A 25376-nucleotide genomic window follows, 5' to 3' on the forward strand; every position below is an offset into this window, starting at 1 on the left:
GGGGTAGGGATTTTGTGTGGGCACAGGGAGGTAAAAGTGGAGGATTCTTTTGTGGTGATGCAGGGGAGGGTTATAGGGGTGGATGTCACAATAAGGGATTGTAAATTTAGATTAGTGGTGGTGTATGGGCCACAGGTGGTGGCAGACAGGAGGGAGATGGTGGACTGTCTGACACCCCTGTGTGTCACAAATAGGAAATTAGTGATAGGGGGGGATTTTAATACAGATTTAGGAAGAGGGGGGGATAGCAGTGCAGGCGCCATTGCCGGGCTAATGGCTTGCCATCGTCTGGTAGATGGTGGTCTGCACACTACTCCGAAAATGGCCGGTCCTACATGGCGCAACTCCAGGGGGGTTGAGCGGAGGCTCGACTATATTTTTGTACCCAGGTCTTTGGGTAAGTTGTCTGGGCGGCTGTTGCCTGTTTTCTTTTCGGATCACGACGGGGTGCTCCTGCAGGTGGGGTCGCCAGACTGCCTCTTTGGTAGGGGGTACTGGAAGTTAGATCTGGATGTGCTGGAGGAGCAGGCTTTTGTTGACGGGTTTTATAGTTTCTTTTGGAGGCTTGAAGGCCTCCGGTCCATGTGCGAGGGGGTGTTAGAGTGGTGGGAATTAGTTAAGGTGAGGATTAGGGCTTTTATAATAGGGTATTGCAAGAGGAAAAAAAGGGAGGAGAGGAGGGAGGTGGATCGTATCCAGAGGTTAATTGAACTCTAATACGAGGCAGGCAACCTCGGCGGGTCGTTTGACTGGGAGAGATCCGCAACCCTAAAGGCGCAGCTCAGGGAGTTGCAGGAGCGGAAGGCTCGAGCTTTCCTGGAGCGTGCGCATAGTGGCTTTCTAGCACATAATGAGACTTGTTCTGCTATGTTCTTTATGTCGGTTAGGGCCAGACAGAGTAGAAAGGTAATGCATGGCGTTAGGGAAGAAAATGGTAGTATAGTTAGAGAACCAGAGGATATGGTCAGGGTGACAACTGATAATTTCCAAGGTTTATTTAAGGAAAGGGAAATAGATGTAGAGCAGGGAAATGTGTTTTTAGAACACTTGTCCAGGCGGTTGCCGGAGGACATTAGAGAAGTGATGGAGGCCCAGATTTCACTAGAAGAGGTTGAGAGCGCTCTTAGGAGGATGGGAAAAGGAAAGGTGCCTGGGATGGATGGGCTGCCGGCTGAGTTTTATCTCAAGTTTTGGGGTATACTTGGACCAGTGGTCCTCAAGGTCTTGAAGGTCATCCTTGAGACGGGGGTCCCGGGGGGATCAATGGCTGTTGGTGTGCTGTCACTTTTATATAAGAAGGTGGAAGTAACAGACCTTGGCAACTGGTGGCCGTTGACCATGCTGTGTGTAGATTACAAGCTACTTGCAAAGGTTTTAGCAGACTGGTTGCGCACAGCCCTTCCCTACGTCGTCCATGAGGATCAAACGTGCGGGGTAGAGGGCCGCTCTATTAGATGGAACCTACAGTTAATCAGGGACTCCATCGCTTGGGTTGAGGATAGAGGACTGCCGTTAATGGTAGCAGCGCTAGATCAGGCGATAGCCTTTGATCGCGTGAATAGATCCTTTTTATTCAGAGTGTTAGGTCGATTAGGATTTTGGGAGAAGTCATAGGATGGATTCGTACATTATATGTCGGAGCGGGGTGCCGAGTTAGTGTAAATTTTCACTTGGGTCACGTTTTTGACCTCTCGTCTGGGGTCAGGCAGGGGTGCCCAGTCTCGGCTCTCCTCTTCGTTCTGTACATGGAGCCTCTGGGGGCTGCCATTAGGGCAGACACAGGGGTGGAAGGCTTGTTGATCCCTGGAAGTGGTGGGCTGCGTGTTAAGAAGACGCAGTACGCCGACGACACTTCCTTGCTGCTGTGCAAGGACTCGTGCCTGACAAGGTTCCTTGCCATCTTTGGGGATTTCACCCGAGCGTCGGGAGCAGTTCTGAACCATGCAAGTTTTTCGGAAGATGGCGCGGTAGAACGGATGTGCCTGGGGGATTATCTCTCTGTGAGGGGGCCCTGAGGATTCTCGGGATCCATTTTGAGACCTCCGGCTCAGCGACGCTAAACTGGAACATGCTTATCGCAGTGGTACAGAGGAAGCTAGCAATGTGGAAGGCTAGGTATTTGTCTTTTATGGGCAAAATCCTGGTCCTAAAGGTGGATGTGTTGCCGTCTCTTTTGTATTTGGCATACATCTACCCATTGCCGGCTTGTCTGAGGAGGCCTCTAGTGAGGCTTGTGTTTCAGTTTATGTGGAGTGGCAGGTGTGAGTGGGTCGCCAGGGCACGCATGATCTGTCCCATCGGGGAGGGAGGTAGGGGGGTACCACATTTCCCCCTCAAGCTGGACACAATTTTTGTTTCTTTCTTGTTAACGGAGCTTGCTCAGCCAGTGATACACCCGTCCGGTTACCTCCTGCGGGTGTTCTTCTCGTATCAGGCGAGAAGCGTAATGGTGTGGTCTAACACAGGTCCTCGGGCGGAACAGCTGCCGTGGCACTTTGGTCATGCGGCCAAGTGGCTGCATGCGCACCCTGAGGTTGAAGTTGCCTGAGTAGGTTTAGATCACAGGCACCTGTACGAGGAGGTCAGAAAGGCAGGGAGTCCGACGTCTGTAGTGGGCATCTGGGAAGTGGTCTGGGAGGGAGTGCAGGCGCGGGGTCTGGACAACAGGCTCAAGGTCTTGAATTGGTTGAGCCTCCATAAGTACTTGCCGGTACGTTCCATCATGTACCGGTATAATTTGGTGCAATCCCCCACCTGTCCAAGATCCTCTTGTAGTATGGGCTAGGGCACGGGTGTTGTTAGGTTTGGTAAGGGGGGATTTTGTATTGACATGGGCCAGGTTAGAGAGAGGTGTCGGGAGAGCGAGAGGGACGGATAGGGACAGGTTTCTGCTCTGGCTTCTCATGAGTCTCTTTAAACGGGGGCTGTGGGAAGCCAGGCAGAACATGGTGAAGACAGGGAGAGATTGGGGGATGGAAGGGATAGTGAGGAGGGTGGAAGGAGATTTGAGGGGGAGGATGAAGAGGGAGGAGAGGAAGTGGGGGCAGCATGCTGCTCGGGAGAAGTGGAAGGGGGGTTTAGGGCTGGGTGTCATTTAGATTTGTAAGGGGATAGATTAGGGACGGGGAGATGGGGGAAAGGTATTTTGTAGGGTGACTGGGAGGGAAGATGCTTCCCTGAGGTTTTGTTTGGGCTTCATGTTTAGTTAAATTAGTTTAATTAAAATACCATTATTTGAGTATGTATGAAAATTATGAGTTGTAAAGAATGAATGGTATTGAAGATTATTACATTATTTTTTATAAAAATAAAAAAGATAGGGTTTTCCACATTTGTTGTGCTGTATTATGTTCATGTTTAGTTGTCTTATTCAAAAAACATGAATAGTAACCACGCTGCATTTAATATAATATATATAATAATAATAATAATATATGCCATTTAGCAGACGCTTTTATCCAAAGCGACTTACAGTCACGTGTGCATACATTCTACGTATGGGTGGTCCCGGGGATCGAACCCACTACCCTGGCGTTACAAGCGCCATGCTCTACCAACTGAGCTACAGAAGGACCACTCATTTAGGTCCTCCTCTCCTTCAACCCAAGAGAACTATTACATTATTTAAATTAGGTACGAGAATATCATGTTCCCATTGGTGTATTAAAATGAGAGCTAGGGTGATGTCACCCTATCCCCTCATTAATAATCCCGCCTCCTGAATCCAAGCGTTGGCGACCAGTAACGTTATGATCAGACATGATCAATGTAGAAGTGACAGTCATTTATCATACATTGGTTATCAATACTTTGATGTGGTTTCAACCCAAATCGAAAAACATGATCTTTAACCTTTAGTTTTACCATTCAGCCTAAACCCTTAACTTCGAAATTTGACGTTTGTAAAAAAAACTTGGATGAACTAATTCTGCAGTGAGAACTTGAGGCAGAGATGAGACAACATTTGTTGAACTGAGAACAAAATATGAAACTATGTTTTGCTACAGACAGTAAATTGTAGTGTGCGATGCTAAGCAGAAACCATGGTGCCTGCGGAGAAAATCAAGATTGAATTGAATCGGGACAACGAAGTTTGAATTGAATCGGGACAATGAAGTTTGAATTGAATCGGGACAATGAAGTTTGAATTGAATCAGGACAATGAAGTTTGAATTGAATCAGGACAATGAAGTTTGAATTGAATCAGGACAATGAAGTTTGAATTGAATCAGGACAATGAAGTTTGAATTGAGTCTGTCTGTCTGTCTGTCTGTCTGTCTGTCTGTCTGTCTGTCTGTCTGTCTGTCTGCCCTGTGTTAACAGCTGTGAGGTTATACTGAAGGCTGTATCTAAATGAACTAGAACCTGAATCATGGCTGTGGTAACCTTGTGGTTGGTGTGTAAGAGTGAGTATCAGTGCTTCTGGCTGTGGAGGAGAGGCACACTCTGCTGCATGTGAAAACACGTGTGTTGGGAGTTGGATGATTCAACTGTGTTCCCACATTGCTTTTTTAGTTCACCATTGAGAAGACTGACAGCTGAGTGTCTGTGAGTCCCTGGCCTCTGCTCTCACTTTGTGTGCCTGTGCGTGTGTGTGTGCGTGTACCTGTGCCTGTGCGTGTACCTGTGTCTGTGCCTGTGCGTGTACCTGTGCCTGTGCGTGTACCTGTGCCTGTGCCTGTGCGTGTGCGTGTACCTGTGCGTGTGCGTGTGCGTTTGTAATTCTATTGGGACTGCAAGTCAGTGGTACAGAAGGTTGCTTGTTCAGTACCAGCCAGGACCAGCTACCAGACAAATTTACTACAAATCAGATAAAATGAAGATTTCACCCAAACAGAAAGCTCAGATGGGATTAGTCCAAAGAAATTATTGAGTCAGAGTAGTTTAATTAATAAACATAGTGATTTAGAAAGCCACAGCAGGCTTGTTCCAACAATCCTTTGCCAGAATTGTTCCAGACCTCTTGGGGCAGGCAAAACCTATAATACAATTACACAGGGAATTCTTAATAAGATGCAAAGATATTAAATATTTACAGCGTAATTCATCACTCCAGAGAATGCTTTTCCACTGCTCCACTACTCCAAATGGCGGCGAGCTTTCCACCGCTACAGCCGATGCTTGGCATTGCGTATGGTGATCTTAGGCTTGTGTGCAGCTGCTCGGCCATGGAGACCTATTTCTTGAAGGTCCTTGACAAAACAGTTATTGTGCTGACGTTGCTTCCAGAGGCAGATTGGAACTCGGTAGTGAGTGTTGCAAATCGAGGACAGATACTACACGTTTTAGCACTCAGCTGTTCCCGTTCCGTGGGCTTGTGTGGCCTACCACTTTCACGGCTGAACCGTTGCTGCTCCTAGACGTTTCCACTTAAAGTTGACCGGGTGCTGCTCTAACAGGGCAGGCATTTGATGAGCTGACTTGTTGGAATCCTATGACGGTGCCACGTTGAAAGTCAGCGAGGCCATTCTACTTCAAATGTTTGTCTATGGAGATCGCATGGCTTTGTGCTCGATTTTATACACCTGTCAGCAACGGCTGTGGCTGAACTATCCAAATCCACTCATTTCACGGGGTGTCCACATACTTTTGTATATATGGTGTATTTCTTAGTGGCAGATATCTTATTGATTGTTATAGACAAGATTTAACTCCATTGTGTGTTACATTTTTACAAAGCCTCCGGTGTTTAAAAAAAAAGGTTTTATTTGCTCATGCTTCTTAGTTCCAGAACCTAGAAATATACTGACAGATATCCTCATTACACATGGAAACATTTACAACAATATTTTCCACAACAAAGTTATACCAGAGGTGAAATTAGACAAAGTTAGAAACATAGGTGGAAATAATGGTAAGAAAGCCATTAATGGGTTAAAACAACCACATTTGGATTATTTGGTAACCCAGCCCATAATAATTATAATAATTATAATATATAAATATTGAACAGAACACATGCTGGGTTATGTTGACCCAGCCAATTAGGTTGCATGAATAACCTAACGTGGGTTAATTTAACCATCAATTGGCTGTCTTTTACTTTCATGCTTGGTTGACATGCCAGCTTGGTCTTTTTAAATTATTTTCACAAGGTGTGTGGCTTTCAGATAGATCTTATTGGCCACCCGCGAGAGTAAATGTAATTCCTGTTCATCTCAAGTTGACACACCTCTAGTTAGTTTTCTCCTTAAAATGTTTAGCATTTTACACATTTTCTTCAAAAATATTAAATATATTTAGTGCATCATTTAATAACATGACATCCCAATTGATGCCACAAATATGTAAATGCTCAATATTAACATGTGATCACTATACAACACAACAGATGAAAAGGAATCAAATTGAATGAAAGTAAAAGAAGCTAAAACAAAACTTAAAAATGGAGGCATAGAAATAGATAGAACAGATCTATCGCTTCTATAACTCACATTTCTATGTGCATTTTGTCAGGATTGCCCAAAAAAGTGACATACTGTAGCTTTAAGAAATGTTAGCGCTTATGAATGAAGCCAAACAAGAGTTCGATGCGGATGTGTTATGTTCGCATATCGTACTCCTGTGTCACCATAGCAACAACATTGCCACTTCCTCAAAATAGTCAAAATGAATCTAAGATAAAAATTAAAATATCTGTAATTAATTTTAAACAGTTTTTTTTTTACGAGGAGGTTTTAGTCGCATAATTGTATATCTATCTAAGGTGTTTGGTGCAATATTTCACAAGTAAAAAAAATGTGCATGAAAAACTAATCAGTTCACTGCAGACAGTCTATCGAGTCGGGAAAGTCTGTCTGTGTGCTCAGGACTGATTTTTATGAGAACCATAACATTCATTATCTGCCAGCTACAAGCTACATGCTGTTTATCAGTGCCCCCTCCCAAAAAAACAGTGCACTCTGATCGTCTCACACTATCAAATACATCAGCAGGTGGCCACGCAATAAAGGGCTTAGGGTCAAGTGTTCTTTCAACGTAACCCAGGAGCTTTTAAAGAAAACAACCCAACTAAGAGACCCAGTGCCTGCAACCCAGGTTGGGTCAACCAAACAACCCAACTAAGAGACCCAGTGCCTGCAACCCAGGTTGGGTCAACCAAACAACCCGGCATTTTTTAGAGTGTAGCATGTTACAAAACAGGTGGGGGGGGGGGCACAAGAAGCTCACAAATAGGTTTTGGAATATTGAAAAGTTGCAGTTGGTTAGACAAGTGAGCTCAAAGTCTCAAATGTAATTTTGCCCCCAAAATTGGCAGACTTAAGTGATCACTAGCAAACACAGCAAGTGGCCACACAATAAAGTGCTTAGGGCCAAGTGATGCTACATTACATTGGCGACATATTGTCTGATGTAAACACATCCAAGGAGCTGCTTATGGGCAGGTTTGTCTCACTGTCAGGAGATTCTGGCAGCTCTGATTGGATAGAACCCAGCCTCACTGTCTGGAGATTCTGGCAGCTCTGATTGGATAGAACCCAGCCTCACTATCTGGAGATTCTGGCAGCTCTGATTGGATAGAACCCAGCCTCACTGTCTGGAGATTCTGGAAGCTCTGATTGGATAGAACCCAGCCTCACTGTCTGGAGATTCTGGAAGCTCTGATTGGATAGAACCCAGCCTCACTGTCTGGAGATTCTGGAAGCTCTGATTGGATATAACCCAGCCTCACTGTCTGGAGATTCTGGAAGCTCTGATTGGATATAACCCAGCCTCACTGTCTGGAGATTCTGGCAGCTCTGATTGGATAGAACCCAGCCTCACTGTCTGGAGATTCTGGAAGCTCTGATTGGATATAACCCAGCCTCACTGTCTGGAGATTCTGGCAGCTCTGATTGGATAGAACCCAGCCTCACTGTCTGGAGATTCTAGAAGCTCTGATTGGATAGAACCCAGCCTCACTATCTGGAGATTCTGGCAGCTCTGATTGGATAGAACCCAGCCTCACTGTCAGGAGATTCTGGCAGCTCTTATTGAATAGAATCCAGCCTCACTGTCTGGAGATTCTGGCAGCTCTGATTGGATAGAACCAGCCTCACAGTCTGGAGATTCTGGCAGCTCTGATTGGATAGAACCCAGCCTCACCGTCTGGAGATTCTGGCAGCTCTGATTGGATAGAACCCAGCCTCACTGTCTGGAGATTCTGGCAGCTCTGATTGGATAGAAGCCAGCCTCACTGTCAGGAGGTTGTGGCAGCTCTGATTGGATAGAAGGCTGCTTCTCTCTCGTTAGTGGGCATGATGGTAAGCCATATCCAACCCTCAGTAAGTTGTGCCACTTAGTTCTGGATGAGACTGATGCCACATTCCCACTGCGCACAACGGTCCCTGCCACTCGGCATCGTTTTACTTCCTTTGAAAATGTTGGGTCACCGCGCAATGCAGCTTCGGAGAGTAAATGGGCTGTTAAGAAGCCCCCGTCACTCGCTTCAGTAAACCTGTGTGTGTGTGTGTGTGTGTGTGTGTGTGTGTGTGTGTGTGTGTGTGTGTGTGTGTGTGTGTGTGTGTGTGTGTGTGTGTGTGACTGAGAGAGAGCGAGAGAGAGAGAGATAGATAGAAGGAGGGAGGATGGGATTGGATATCCGTTGACGCGCACGAACCAGCCTTTCCTTGTTAGTTTGTTTATTCCCTCTGATATGGGACTGGCTGTTACTGTCACCACTTCTCTGTCATGTCCGTTACCGGTAGAGTTTCCAACCATGGAGCGTTATCTGGATCACCGACTGCTCCCGAAACAAGCACCATGAGACCCGGTAAACTTCCCATACCGAGACTAGATGTACTACTGGCAATTCTGCTGCTCCTGCAACTGGCTGAAACGACAACAAATGGTAGGTTACCACAGATCCAACGAATTAACCTGAGACATACATTCATTCTGCAGGTTTTTTGCCGATGTTAGCTGGTTGCTAATAGTGCTGGGTAAATTCATTATTTTCCCGCCAGCAGAGAAACTGATTGTACTCTCGCAGTTTAACAGATGTATGCCATGTTCGTTCACTTTGTCCTTCATTATGTAATTGTAGCCTGTTTGTCACAGCGCACTGGCTGTGAGTCCAACAATTTTCTATGAAAAATGCAATCAAGTTTATCATGGCCAACATGCCTTTTTTTTTACAGACTTCAAATCTGTCTCACGGTATAAAAGTTATTTAGCTACAGAAACTATATTAACCTAACACTCATTCCTAAACACAATGTTAAATATATACAAATTAATTCTTGACGAATATAACTTACGAATGTCTCATGAGCGTAGTTCATTCAACTGTAGTACCCAATCAGAGCCCAAAATATAAAAAAATGTACTCCAATATTTGTAAACATCTCTCTCCCTCCGTATTTTAGCGATCTGTCTTCAGAACCCCCATGCGGCAGTATTTTCCACAGTGTCAATAACAGGATTGCTGCTCTCTAAAATATGATGGAGAAGAAGAAGAAACACATTTGGTAACCCAGCGTTGATTAAATAGTGAACACAAACACACGCAGGGAATTACCCACTTGGTTGGGTTGTAGGGATGTGGGGTAATCTGATTTAACAATCAGTTATAGTATTTTACCATCAGTTGAATTGACCCAGTGACTGGGTCTTTTGTAATGTAGGTTATTTACAGGAGGCATGGCCTTTTAGGGGTGTTCAATTTGTACACTATAATATATATATATATTTGTATATATTTTTTTACCAATCACTTGTTCTTTTATATATATCGTTTTACTTCCATATATATACATATATATATATATATATATATGATACAAAGTTAGGGTGTGGCTTTTTTCATAAATTTACATTTTAACATATTATAGTAAGATGTACAACCTTATTGTATCCCAACATTTGGATTTGCAGGAACTCGGACTTGTATAGGCCTCATTAAAGCTTCAACATCTGATAACAATACAATTACATTTACTCTCACTGGTGGCCAAAATAACTACATGGAAGGCACGCCGCTTCTAAGCCATGCCTCCAGTCTTCTGATCTGACCCCCTGGGTCATATATCAATAGCCCAGCACCAATAACCCAGCACCAATAACCCAGCACCAATAACCCAGCACCAATAGCCCAGCACCAATAACCCAGCACCAATAACCCAGCACCAATAGCCCAGCACCAATAACCCAGCACCAATAGCCCAGCACCAATAACCCAGCACCAATAACCCAGCACCAATAACCCAGCACCAATAACCCAGCACCAATAGCCCAGCACCAATAGCCCAGCACCAATAACCCAGCACCAATAACCCAGCACCAATAACCCAGCACCAATAACCCAGCACCAATAACCCAGCACCAATAACCCAGCACCAATAACCCAGCACCAATAACCCAGCACCAATAACCCAGCACCAATAACCCAGCACCAATAACCCAGCACCAATAACCCAGCACCAATAACCCAGCACCAATAACCCAGCACCAATAACCCAGCACCAATAACCCAGCACCAATAGCCCAGCACCAATAGCCCAGCACCAATAACCCAGCACCAATAACCCAGCACCAATAACCCAGCACCAATAACCCAGCACCCTGCATCAATAAACCAGAAGTTTTTAAAGAAAACAACCCAACTAATTGACCAAATGGCTACGACCCAGCAGCAATATGTGAAAACAATTTCTGGATGAAGAAGAAAATGTTTCATTTTGTTTCATTAGGTTGATAGAAATGTGAAAGTCGACTACAAAACCCCACAATGCAATGCGTTCTCTCTCTGGGCTGGCTGACTAGCTAGCTAGCAAATGTAGCGACGCACAATAATACCAAAGTCAATATCAGCTAGCTAGCTGTGAAATTAGCTATCAATTTAGGAGTCTATCTGCCTAGAACGAGTGCCAAGTACTTTGCTAGGGGAACAACAGATCTTTCCTACCACAGACACACAGGGTACACTGCAAGAAGGTACTTGAAGGAGAAATTGAGTTGAATAATTTAGTACACTCTTTGGATTGAGTACATCTAAGCAAAATATAAAAGTTGTCATGGCGATATAAATGTATGGATTTGTTCTAGACCAGAACCATGTATTGGTTGACTTGGTGATCTGGAGTGCAGATAATTGTTTTTAAAGTGTTGTGAAATGTGATATTGTGCCAAGAACCATGCAGTTTTCTACACAATGTCCTGATCTCACAGACGGACACTCATGGGGGAATGTATTATTTTTACCCCGCTGATACGGGAGAATGTAGACTCGTGAAATTAACAAGGCGTTTCATGATTTTTACTTCTAGGGGGTGGATTATCCCTTTTAGTGGTATAAAATCAGTGTGTCAACTGAACTGTCTGAGACAATAATGGTTCCACATGTTAGAGGTTTTTTTCTGAGAGACAGAGCAGAGAGATAGAGAGAGGGGGGGGAGAGAGGGGGAGCGGGAGGAAGAGAGGGGGAGAGAAAGAGAGTGAGGGAGGAAGAGAAAGAGGGAGAGAGAGAGCGAGAGAGAGGAATAGAGAGAGAGGGGGGAAGAGAGAGAGGGGGAGAGCGAGAGGAAGAGGGGGTAGAGAAAGAGTGAGGGAGGGAGAGAGAGAGCGAGAGAGAGGAATAGAGAGAGAGGGGGAAGAGAGAGAGGGGGAGAGCGGGAGGAAGAGGGGGTAGAGAAAGAGAGTGAGGGAGGAAGAGAAAGAGAGAGAGGGAGGAAGAGAAAGAGACAGAGAAAGCAGAAGAGAGAGCGAGAGAGATAGGGGGGAAGAGGGAGAGGGAGGAAGAGAGAGAGGGGGGGGAGACGGAGGAAGAGAGGATGAGAGATCAAAACAGAAAGTTGGAAGGAGAGAGGGACAGAAAAAATGAGACAAAGTTGGTTTAGAGGAGGAAGAGGGAGGAGGAAGAGGAAGGTTGATGATCATAGCATTAGGATGAAGATGTGACAGTAGAAAACTCTCAACTTGAATGTTATTTATTAAACCTGTAGTCCCTGACAGTGGTCCCTGTCAAAGCCTTCATGGCTGCTGTTGTTGTGAAGGAAAATACAATAGCTCTACAGTTACGTTCCCCAGTGAGCAAAAATACATGTCACTCAAATAGAAGGGGTACTTAACGAGGAGTCGCTGACAACAACCAAAACTAGTACGAGGATTTCTGAAAGACACTGATGTGGGTGTCCACTGCAAGTTGCATAACAACTACAGGAACCTAAAAGACACCCACCATGAGAGCCCACTAGATCTGCCCACTAGATCTGCCCACTAGATCTGCCCACTAGATCTGCCCACTAGATCTGCCCACTAGATCTGCCCACTAGATCTGCCCACTAGATCTGCCCACTAGATCTGCCCACTAGATCTGCCCACTAGATCTGCCCACTAGATCTGCCCACTAGATCTGCCCACTAGATCTGCCCACTAGATCTGCCCACTAGATCTGCCCACTAGATCTGCCCACTAGATCTGCCCACTAGATCTGCCCACTAGATCTGCCCACTAGATCTGCCCACTAGATCTGCCCACTAGATCTGCCCACTAGATCTGCCCACTAGATCTGCCCACTAGATCTGCCCACTAGATCTGCCCACTAGATCTGCCCACTAGATCTGCCCACTAGATCTGCCCACTAGATCTGCCCACTAGATCTGCCCACTAGATCTGCCCACTAGATCTGCCCACTAGATCTGCCCACTAGATCTGCCCACTAGATCTGCCCACTAGATCTGCCCACTAGATCTGCCCACTAGATCTGCCCACTAGATCTGCCCACTAGATCTGCCCACTAGATCTGCCCACTAGATTTGCCCACTAGATTTGCCCACTAGATTTGCCCACTAGATTTGCCCACTAGATTTGCCCACTAGATCTGCCCACTAGATCTGCCCACTAGATTTGCCCACTAGATTTGCCCACTAGATTTGCCCACTAGATCTGCCCACTAGATTTGCCCACTAGATTTGCCCACTAGATCTGCCCACTAGATTTGCCCACTAGATCTGGGCCAGTCACTCTTAAATAAAAAGAGTAAAAAAAGTGAATAAAAAGAGTATATAGTATATAGAGTCAAAAGGTTGGACACTGCTACTCATTCAAGGGTTTTTCTTCAATTGTACTATTTTCTACTTTTGACCATGTTTATATTGGAGAAGAAGACTGCTTTAATTAAATAGCGACGCATTTAAGTTGTCATGAGACAGAAGTTATTTTCTGTTTGTTTGTTACTAAACATGTCCAATAAAAATATAAGATATATTTGTTTTCTTAAAGGGGAGAAGGTGTTACAGATTTTGTTTTTTCCATTTATATTTTTTATTTTTGAGGTTGGATGTTGTTTTGCTCTCGTACCACTTGGTTTCACCTTGTTTGTCAGTATGTATGATGGTCATATTTAAGAGTGACTGGCCCAGAGCTCCAGTATGTATGATGGTGTTATTTAAGAGTGACTGGCCCAGAGCTCCAGTATGTTTGATGGTCATATTTAAGGGTGACTGGCCCAGAGCTCCAGTATGTATGATGGTGTTATTTAAGAGTGACTGGCCCAGAGCTCCAGTATGTATGATTTTCAGATTATGGTCATATGGCCCAGAGCTCAGTATGCAGTATTTGATGGTCATATTTAAGAGTGACTGGCCCAGAGCTCCAGTATGTTTGATGGTCATATTTAAGAGTGACTGGCCCAGAGCTCCAGTATGTTTGATGGTCATATTTAAGAGTGACTGGCCCAGAGCTCCAGTATGTTTGATGGTCATATTTAAGAGTGACTGGCCCAGAGCTCCAGTATGTTTGATGGTCATATTTAAGAGTGACTGGCCCAGAGCTCAGTATGTTTGATGGTCATATTTAAGAGTGACTGGCCCAGAGCTCCAGTATGTTTGATGGTCATATTTATAAGTGACTGGCCCAGAGCTCCAGTATGTTTGATGGTCATATTCTAACATAATTGCAAAGAGCTCCAGTATGTTTGATGGTCATATTTAGTGACTGGCCCAGAGCTCAGTATGTTTGATGGTCATATTTAGTGACTGGCCCAGAGCTCCAGTATGTTTGATGGTCCATTGGCCCAGAAGTATGTATGATGGTCATATTTAAGAGTGACTGGCCCAGAGATGGGCAAAAGTGGGCAAATCTAGTGGGCAAATCTAGTGGGCAAATCTAGTGGGCAGATCTAGTGGGCAGAAGTAGATATAGAAAATCAGATCTAGTGGGCAGATCTAGTGGGCAGATCTACAATAGTCATTTACAACATTAACAATGTCTACACTGTATTTATGATCAATTGGGCAGATGTTATTTTAATGGACAGAAAAAGTTGTTATGCAACTTGCAGTGGACACCCACATCAGTGTCTTTCAGAAATCCTCGTACTAGTTTTGGTTGTTGTCAGCGACTCCTCGTTAAGTACCCCTTCCACTTTTTTTACTCTTTTTATTCACTTTTTTTCTTTACAATATTTTGTATTATCATTATTATATATTTATTATATATTTATTATATATTTTTCAAATCAAAGTTTGGCCTCCCGTAAAACTGCTGCCATTTCTTCAGGCGCCATTTTTCTTTACAGCCTTTATTACAACTGACGTTTTTTGAGAAACAGGTATGAAAAATCACGTACGTTTCTATATCTCACATTCCCTTGGAACGAGCCCAACCAAAACTAATCTCCAAAAGGGCAAAAGGTGCAGTCGAAATCGATTGTGAGCCAGGGCTCGGTGTAAACAAAACTTATTGGACTGCACACCCTGGGAAGATCATCTGCAACCAACCTCCTCCTTCTGGAATTATTCTTCTATTCATAATGTAAAATGACCATCCGTCCAGAAAGACTCATGTGAAGGCTAAATAAGAGAGGAAGAACTTCTTGCTGCAAGGAAAACTCCAGGGTTGGATGGCATACCGGTGGGAGGCAAACCAAACTAGTTTTTTATACAGTTTATACAGTCTGTTTCAAAAAAAGGGACTTCAGTGTTGTGTTGTGATGTAACAATTCTGGCTAAATTCATGGCACATGGGTGGCACAGTGGTTAGGAACTGCAGCGCCAGCTGTGCCATCACAGGCTCCTCAGACCGGGAGGTCCGTGGAGACGCACAATTGGCCTAGTGTCATCCGGGTTAGGAGGGGTTGGCCGGTCGGGATATCCATGTCTCTCAGAGGATCCTGTGGCGGGCTGGGCACTTTTTCTAACCAAGGTTCCTAGGTGAACAACCAAGGTTGCAGGTGAACAGTGTTTGATACATTGGTGTGGCTCTTCCAGGTTGGATGCGTGTTGTGTTGTGCGGCTTGGTTCGGTTGTGTTCCGGAAAATGACTTTCAACCTTCGTTCTTACAGGAGCTTAGCGATGAGACAAGATAGTAGCTACTGAAACAATTGTCCTTGTTTTTTGAAAAATGAAGCAAAACGACGCAAAACACCAGTCTCAATGTCGACAGTGAAGAGGCGACTCTGGGATGCTGGCATCTAGGCAGAGTTCCTCTGTCCAGTTTCAACATCAACTGTGAAGATGTGACTCTGGGATGCTGGCCTTCTAGGCAGAGTTCCTCTGTCCAGTCTCAACATCAGACTCCGGGATGCTGGCCTTCAGGCAGAGTTCCTCTGTCCAGTCTCAACGTCAACAGTGAAAGGTGACTCCGGGATGCTGGCCTTCTAGGTGAAGAGCACTCGGGATGCTGGTATTCCAACCAGTCTCAAACAGCACTCCGGGATGCAATGCAGGTTCCTCTGTCCAGAACGTCAACGCGACTCCGGGATGCTGGTATTCCAGGCAGAGTTCCTCTGTCCAGTCTCAACATCAACAGTGAAGAGGTGACTCTGGGATGCTGGCCTTCTAGGCAGAGTTCCTCTGTCCAGTCTCAACATCAACAGTGAAGAGGTGACTCTGGGATGCTGGCCTTCTAGGCAGAGTTCCTCTGTCCAGTCTCAACATCCACAGTGAAGAGAGACTCCGGGATGCTGGCCTTGTAGGCCAGTTCCTCTGTCCAGTCTCAACATCAACAGTCTGGATGCTGGCTTCTAGGCAGAGTTCCTCTGTCCAGTCTCAACGTCAACAGTGAAGAGGTGACTCTGGGATGCTGGCATCTAGGCAGAGTTCCTCTGTCCAGTCTCAACATCAACAGTGAAGAGGAGACTCTGGGATGCTGGTTTTCTTGGCAGAGTTCCTCTGTCCAGTCTCAACATCGACAGTGAAGAGGTGACTCTGGGATGCTGGCCTTCTAGGCAGAGTTCCTCTGTCCAGTCTCAACATCGACAGTGAAGAGGAGACTCCGGGATGCTGGCCTTCTAGGCAGAGTTCCTCTGTCCAGTCTCAACGTCAACAGTGAAGAGGTGACTCTGGGATGCTGGCATCTAGGCAGAGTTCCTCTGTCCAGTCTCAACATCCACAGTGAAGAGGAGACTCGGGATGCTGGCATCTGGCAGAGTTCCTCTGTCAGTCTCAACATCAACAGTGAAGAGGTGACTCTGGGATGCTGGCCTTCTAGGTAGAGTTCCTCTGTCCAGTCTCAACATCAACAGTGAAGAGGAGACTCTGGGATGCTGGTTTTCTTGGCAGAGTTCCTCTGTCCAGTCTCAAAACAGTGAAGAGGAGACTCTGGGATGCTGGTTTTCTTGGCAGAGTTCCTCTGTCCAGTGTCTGTGTTCTTTTACCCGTCTTAATCTTTTCTTTTTATTGACCAGTCTGATATATTTTTTTATTTTTTGCAAATCTCAACTGAAGGCCAGCATCCCGGAGTTGAACAGAACAGAACAGTTGAAACTGGAGCAGCAGCACGGCCAGGTGGACAGCAAGGAGTCGTCATACCAGGTAGTCCTGTGGCATGGTCCTAGAGCTCAGGTCCTTCGAGAGAGAGAAAGAAAGAGAGAATTAGAGAGAGCATACTTAAACTCACACAGGACACCGGATAAGACAGGAAAACTCCAGATATAACAAACTGACACCCCCCCCCCCCCCCGACACAAACTACTGCAGCATATATACTGGAGGCTGAGACAGGAGGGGTCAGGAGACATTGTGGCCCCATCCATTGATACCCTCAGACAGGGCCAAACAGGCAGGATATAACCCCGCCCACTTTGCCAAATCACAGCCCCCACAGCAGTAGAGGGATATCTTCAACCACCAATTTACCATCCTGAGTCAAGGCCGAGTACAGCACACAAAGTGTCCGCAATGGCACAACCCAAGGGGGGGGGGTGCCAACCCAGACAGGAAGATCACATCAGTGACTCAACCCACTCAAGTGATGCACCCCTCCTAGGGACGGCATGAAAGAGCACCTGAAAGCCAGTGACTCAGCCCCTGTAGTAGGGTTAGAGGCAGAGAATCCCAGTGGAAAAGAGGGGCACCGGCCAGGCAGAGACAGCAAGGGCGGTTCGTTGCTCCAGAGCCTTTCCATTCACCTTCACACTCCTGGGCCAGACTACACTCAATCATATGACCCACTGAAGAGATGAGTCTTCAGTAATGACTTAAAGGTTGAGACCGAGTCTGTGTCTCTCACATGGGTAGGCAGACCGTTCCATAAAAATGGAGCTCTATAGGAGATAGCCCTGCCTCCAGCTGTTTGCTTTGAAATTCTAGGGACAATTAAGAGGCCTGCGTCTTGTGACCGTAGCGTACGTGTAGGTATGTACGGCAGGACCAAATCAGAGAGATGGGTAGGAGCAAGCCCATTTAATGCTTTGTAGGTTAGCAGTAAAACCTTGAAATCAGCCCTTGCCTTAACAGGAAGCCAGTGTAGGGAGCCTAGCACTGGAGTAATATGATCCAATTTTTTGTTTCTAGTCAGGATTCTAGCAGCCGTATTTAGCACTAACTGAAGTTTATTTAGTGCTTTATCCGGGTAGCTGGAAAGTAAAGCAGTTGTCTAACCTAGAGGTAACAAAATCATGGATACATTTTTCTGCATCATTTTTGGACAGAAAGTTTCTGATTTTTGCAATGTTACGTAGATTGAAAAAAAGCTGTCCTTGAAACAATCTTGACATATTCTTCAAAAGAGAGATCAGGGTCCAGAGTAACGCCGAGGTCCTTCACAGTTTTATTTGAGACGACTGTACAACCATCAAGATTAATTGTCAGATTCAACAGAAGATCTCTTTGTTTCTTGGGACCGAAAACAATTATCTCTGTTTTGTCCACGTTTAAAAGTAGAAGGTTTGCAGCCATCCACTTCCTTATGTCTGAAACACAGGCTTATAGCGAGGGCAATTTTGGGGCTTCACCATGTTTCATTGAAATGTTGATTTGCAGTTGATTTGAAATAGGACAAACCATTTACAGAGACCAACTGATTTCTTTCCGACAGATAATATCTAAACCAGGCCAGAACTTGTCCGTGTAGACCAATTTGGGTTTCCAATCTCTCCACAAGAATGTGGTGATCGATGGTATCAAAAGCAGCACTAAGGTCTAGGAGCACGAGGACAGATGCAGAGCCTCGGTCTGATGCCATTAAAAGGTCATTTACCACCTTCACAAGTGCCGTCTCAGTGCTATGATGGGGTCTAAAACCAGACTGAAGCATTGCGTATACATTGTTTGTCTTCAGGAAGGCAGTGAGTTGCTGTGTAACAGCTTTTTCCCAAAGAATTGAGAGGAATGGAAGATTCGATATAGGCCGATTAGTTTTTTATATTTTCTGGGTCAAGGTTTGGCTTTTTCAAGCGAGGCTTTATTACTGCCACTTTTAGTGAGTTTGGTACACATCCGATCGATAGAGAGCCGTTTATTATGTTCAACATAGGAGGGCCAAGCACAGGAAGCAGCTCTTTCAGTAGTTTAGTTAGAATAGGGTCCAGTATGCAGCTTGAAGGTTTAGAGGCCATTATTATTTTCATCATTGTGTTAAGAGAAAGAGTACTAAAACACTTGAGTGTCTCCCTTGATCCCAGGTCCTGGCAGTGTTGTGCAGACTCAAGACAACTGAGCTTTGGAGGAATATACAGATTTAAAGAGGAGTCCGTAATTAGCTTTCTAATGATCATGATCTTGATTAATTACTGCTGAAGTGAAAGCAATCCTCACTTGGGGAATACTGCTTTTTAGTTAGCTTTGTGACAGTATCAAAAATACATTTCGGATTGTTCTTATTTTCCTCAATTAAGTTGGAAAAATAGGATGATCGAGCAGCAATGAGGGCTCTTCGATACTGCACGGTACTGTCTTTCCAAGCTATTCGGACGACTTCCAGTTTGGTGTGGCGCCATTTCCGTTAAATTTAGTTCCTCAGTTAGGTGGTTAGAAGTTCTCAATCCCGTTAACAGGAGAGATATGACAACAACCAGTGAAAGTGCAGGGAGCCAACAGAAATCTCAAAATTAAAATTCCTCAAACATACATGTATCTTATATCGTTTTCAAGGTAGTCTTGTTGTTAATCCCACCACAGTGTCCGATTTCAAATAGGATTTACGGGGAAAGCACCACAACTGATTATGTTATATGATTATGCTCACCAACAACTCACTAAAATACACAGCCAATTTTACCAGCCAAAGAGAGAAAGAAAATAAGCACAAAAACTACGGAAAAATAATACTCATCATAAATGTAGATGATAATACAAGTTATACACATGGAATTATAGATACACTTCTCCTTAATGCAACCGGTGGTTGTTATCCTTGATGATCTTTATGGCCTTCCTGTGACATCGGGTGGTGTAGGTGTCCTGGAGGGCAGGTAGTTTACCCCCGGTGATGCGTTGTGCAGACCTCACTACCCTCTGGAGAGCCTTACGGTTGTGGGCGGAGCAGTTGCCGTACCAGGCGGTGATACAGCCCGACAGGATGCTCTCAATTGTGCATCTGTAGAAGTTTGTGAGTGCTTTTGGTGACAAGCCGAATTTCTTCAGCCTCCTGAGGTTGAAGAGGCGCTACTGCGCCTTCTTCACGATGCTGTCTGTGGAGTGGACCAATTCAGTTTGTCTGTGATGTGTACGCCGAGGAACTTAAAACTTACTACCCTCTCCACTACTGTTCCATCGATGTGGATAGGGGGGTGTTCCCTCTGCTGTTTCCTGAAGTCCACAATCATCTCCTTAGTTTTGTTGACGTTGAGTGTGAGGTTATTTTCCTGACACCACACTCCGAGGGCCCTCACCTCCTCCCTGTAGGCTGTCTCGTCGTTTTTGGTAATCAAGCCTACCACTGTTGTGCCGTCCGCAAACTTGATGATTGGGTTGGAGGCGTGCGTGGCCACGCAGTCGTGGGTGAACAGGGAGTACAGGAGAGGGCTCAGAATGCACCCTTGTGCGGCCCCAGTGTTGAGGATCAGCGGGGTGGAGATGTTGTTGCCTACCCTCACCACCTGGGGGCGGCCCGTCAGGAAGTCCAGTACCCAGTTGCACAGGGCAGGGTCGAGACCCAGGGTCTCGAGCTTGATGACGAGCTTGGAGGGCACCAGAGCCGCAACGATGGCATCAACATAAACAAGAAATTACAGGATAAATATTCCCTTACCTTTGATGATCTACATCAGAAAGCACTCCAGGAATCATAGGTCCACTATAAATGTTTGTTTTGTTCGATACTATCCGTTATTTATGTCCAAATACCTTCTTTTGTCAGCGCGTTTGGTATACATATCCAAACACTCATTTTGGTCAGCGGACAAAAAATTCAAAAATGTATATTACATGTCGAAGAAACATTTCAAACTAAGTACAGAATCAATCAGTAGGATGTTAACATATAGCTTCAATAAAGTTCCAACCGGAGTATTCCTTCTTGTCTTCATGAGCAATGGAACGCAGGTGACTACCATGAGGAATAATCGTGATCAGAAAATGGCTGCTTGATAGACACCTGATGCATTCTGCTATCGTTCACTCCCACATCACCATAGAAGTCTCATTAAAATGTCTATTATTGGTTGACATCTAGTGGAACCCCTAGGCAGTGCAACATCATTCATATCTCAAGGGGATTTCATTGGGAACTGTGGTGAATACATACAAAGCTCAGATTTCTCACTTCCTGTTTTGATTCCAACTCAGGATTCCACCTGCCATATGAGTTCTGTTATACTCACAGACAGAAACTTCATTCAAACAGTTTTAGAAACTTTAGAGTGTTTCTATCTATTACTAATAATAATATGCAAATACTAACAACTGAGACTGAGGAGCAGGCCGTTAACTTTAGGCACCTTATTCATCCAAGCTACTCAATATGGCCCCCAGCCATAAGAAGCTTTAACTGATTGTTGTTTTCTGACATCCTTGGGTAGGCAGAGGGAGTCTGGAAGGGCATCAAGGAATCTTTGTGTTGTCTGAGAATTTATAGCATGACTTTTGATACTCCTTGGTTGGGGTCTGAGCAGATGATTTGTTGCGATTGCAAACATAATAAAATGGTGGTCCAATAGTCAAGGATTATGAGGAAAAACATTAAGATCCACATCTTTCCACAGGACAAAACTAGGTCCAGAGTATGACTGTGACAGGGAGTAGGTCCAGAGACATGTTGGACAAAACCCACTGAGTCGATGATGGCTCTGAAAGCCTTTTGGAGTGGGTCTGTGGACTTTTCCATGTGAATATTAAAATCACCAAAAATTAGAACATTATCTGCTATGACTACAAGGTCTGATAGGAATTCAGGGAACTCAGTGAGGAATGATGTATATGGCCCAGGAGGCCTGTAAACAGTAGCTATAAAAAGTGAGTGAGTAGGCCACATAGATTTCATGACTTAATGCTCAAAAGACAAACATCACACTCGTTGTACTTATCCTGAAGGAAAGAAATAATCTCATACATTTTAATAGAAACTTATCAAAAATAGATAAGATATTGCTACAATGGAAAGGAAAATACCTTTCTATTTGTAGAAAAATAACTATTTAGTCATATCCCAGTTTAATCTGATTAACTCTTTAGTCATATCCCAGTTTACACTGATTAACTCTTTTGTCATATCCCAGTTTACCCTGATTAACTCTAGTCATATCCCAGTTTACCCTGATTAACTCTAGTCATATCCCAGTTTACCCTGATTAACTCTAGTCATATCCCAGTTTACCCTGATTAACTCTAGTCATATCCCAGTTTACCCTGATTAACTCTAGTCATATCCCAGTTTACCCTGATTAACTCTTTAGTCATATCCCAGTTTACCCTGATTAACTCTTTAGTCATATCGCAGTTTACCTATTCCGTTATGGTCTTGCCTACACCTAGCAAATTGTTTGTTTTTTTATTATGTGAGAAAAAAAGATTCAATATTATTTGGAATGGCAAGCCAGACAAAATTAAAGGGCCTATTTATATAATGAATATAAATTCAGAGGACAGATATAAGGGCAGATATAATTAAATATGGAAGTATTGAACCTCTCACTAAAGGCGTCAGTCACAGAAGTTGTACTTAAATCCAAACTGGTTCTCCAGCAAATTAGTAAGAATGTTTCACCTCAGGATCAATAAAGGCCTTTTACCCTTTATTCAGATTACAATCTCTCACTTTCAGTGATTTTGTGAGGCCGTTGGTGAATGGAGAAAGGTGGAGTGAGGCGCAGGAAACACAGATGAGTCCGACAGTTTACTCAAAAATGAAGAATAATATTCCAACACGGAAAACATAAAATATCCAAAGAACACGCACGACAAACAATAACGCAGAGAGGGAAGCCAGAGGGTTAAATAAGGAACGTCATTAATGGAATAGAAATCAGGTGTGTATAATGAAGACAAAACCAAACGAAACATGGATCAGTGGGAACTAGAAAGCCTGTGACGTCGACCGCCGAACGCCGAACAAGGAGACTTCGGCGGAAGTCGTGACATATTTGAAAAGGAAATCAACTCTAAAATATCCCTATTTCGAAAACATAGAAAGTTGGTTGCAATTTCAGTTTAATCCACCAGAAAAGACAGAAAAAATCATATAAAAGATATTTAAAAACTTTTTTTTTTCTTCAAAAGATTTAAATGATATCATAAATATGAGTTATTACACATTCTGCTAAAACAAATATATGGAAATGTATATAATAATAAACACACGTGGAAATGTTCTACCCAAAATTACAACCAACTAATTGCTGCATTAACGCAATAATAGAAGCGAAGAAGAAGGAGGAAGTGGAAGGAGGGAAAAGTAAAGAATTTGTCTTGCCGGCCCTTCATTAAAGACCAAAATAAGTTAAAGAAAATTGTGATGAATAAAATAAAAAGTATACCAGTTCCATTACAGGACCAAAATAAATTTGACAACCGTAAAAATTGAAAAGTCATAAAAATTACTAAATTGTTGGGTAGAGATTTTTGACATACCGATTCAATGGCACATGGTTTATGAACTAATACGCAAAACATTGACATTTTCAGTTAAAATTATTATATAAATATATATATACAGTGGGGCAAAAAAAGTATTTAGTCAGCCACCAATTGTGCAAGTTCTCCCACTTAAAAAGATGAGAGAGGCCTGTAATTTTCATCATAGGTACACTTCAACTATGACAGACAAAATGAGAAGAAAAAAATCACATTGTAGGATTTTTAATGAATTTATTTGCAAATTATGGTGGAAAATAAGTATTTGGTCAATAACAAAAGTTTATCTCAATACTTTGTTATATACCCTTTGTTGGCAATGACAGAGGTCAAACATTTTCCGTAAGTCTTCACAAGGTTTTCACACACTGTTGTTGGTATTTTGGCTCATTCCTCCATGCAGATCTCCTCTAGAGCAGTGATGTTTTGGGGCTGTTGGTGGGCAACACGGACTTTCAACTCCCTCCAAACGATTTTCTATGGGGTTGAGATCTGGAGACTGGCTAGGCCACTACAGGACCTTACGAAGCCACTCCTTCGTTGCCCGGGCGGTACGTTTGGGATCATTGTCATGCTGAAAGACCCAGCCACGTTTCATCTTCAATGCCCTTGCTGATGGAAGGAGGTTTTCACTCAAAATCTCACGATACATGGCCCCATTCATTCTTTCCTTTACGATTTGTCGTCCTGGTCCTTTTGCAGAAAAACAGCCCCAAAGCATGATGTTTCCACCCCCATGCTTCACAGGAGGTATGGTGTTCTTTGGATGCAACTCAGCATTCTTTGTCCTCCAAACACGACGAGTTGAGTTTTTACCAAAAAGTTATATTTTGGTTTCATCTGACGATATGACATTCTCCCAACTTTTTCCTGGATCATCCAAATGCTCTCTATCAAACTTCAGATGGGCCTGTACATGTACTGGCTTAAGCAGGGGGACACGTCTGGCACTGCAGGATTTGAGTCCCTGGCGGCGTAGTGTGTTACTGATGGTAGGCTTTGTTCCTTTGGTCCCAGCTCTCTGCAGGTCATTCACTAGGTCCCCCCGTGTGGGGTTAGGGTTAGGGATTTTTGCTCACCGTTCTTGTGATCATTTTGACCCCACGGGGTGAGATCTTGCGTGGAGCCCCAGATTGAGGGAGATTATCAGTGGTCTTGTATGTCTTCCATTTCCTAATAATTGCTCCCACAGTTGATTTCTTCAAACCAAGCTGCTTACCTATTGCAGATTCAGTCTTCCCAGCCTGGTGCAGGTCTACAATTTTGTTTCTGGTGTCCTTTGACAGCTCTTTGGTCATGGCCATAGTGGAGTTTGGAGTGTGACTGTTTGAGGTTGAGGACAGGTGTCTTTCATACTGACAACAAGTTCAAACAGGTGCCATTAATACAGGTAACAAGTGGAGGACAGAGGAGCCTCTTAAAGAAGAAGTTACAGGTCTGTGAGAGCCAGAAATCTTGCTTGTTTGTAGGTGACCAAATACTTATTTTACACCATAATTTGCAAATAAATTCATAAAAAATCCTAGGCCTCTCATCTTTCATCTTTTTACGTGGGAGAAATTGTACAATTGGTGGATAAATACTAAATTAAAACTAAATACTTTTTTCCCCACTGGATACCATCTTCAGATTGTGTGGAGTCATTAGATCATTTATTATATTTATTATTTATTTCATTTTATTTATATGTAGCTTGTTTTTGGTCACAGGTCCAGGAATGGCTGAAGATTTGTAATATTTACCTGGAGCTAACTCTGCAGACAGCACTGCTGGGTAATCTGAAAAGTCATTGTCAATCGATCAATAATCTAATAATGCTTTTAGCTCAAATGTTTATTTCCAAATGATAATCTATGAGAATAACACACGAACCCCTTCGAACTCCGGACAGATCTCAGCAACAAACAAACAACCTCTGTTGTAGATGTCCATCCAGTGGGGAGGAACCTGAAACTGCAGAAGAACATTGTTTCATTAAACTTTGTCTCAAAGTAGAACCTTCAGCGAAGTATGACTATACTTCTGGCATTTCACTGTAAGGTCTACATCTCGTGGATTTTCAGGACTGATGGGGGGGGAAGGGGAGTAAAAATGTATTACCAGTCAATATCCTACTTTCCCTAAACCTTAACCCTAACCTTAACCCCTAACCCCCTAAACCTTAA

The 25376-nt window shown here is 44.0% G+C and overlaps 1 protein-coding gene across 1 annotated transcript in view; it reads left to right on the forward strand.

The window, feature by feature from the left end:
• The first annotated feature begins 8448 nt into the window (after positions 1-8448).
• LOC123995215 (relaxin receptor 2-like) overlaps positions 8449-25376 on the forward strand; it is a 188982-nt gene continuing 172054 nt past the window's right edge. Inside the window, exon 1 of the mRNA XM_046298650.1 lies at positions 8449-8830. Coding sequence (XP_046154606.1) covers positions 8671-8830 — 160 coding nt within the window. The 5' untranslated portion in view covers positions 8449-8670. The remainder of the gene's footprint in view (positions 8831-25376) is intronic.

The sequence above is a fragment of the Oncorhynchus gorbuscha genome, linkage group LG02 (assembly GCF_021184085.1).
Source record: "Oncorhynchus gorbuscha isolate QuinsamMale2020 ecotype Even-year linkage group LG02, OgorEven_v1.0, whole genome shotgun sequence".
In the NCBI taxonomy this organism is placed as follows: Eukaryota; Metazoa; Chordata; class Actinopteri; order Salmoniformes; family Salmonidae; genus Oncorhynchus; species Oncorhynchus gorbuscha.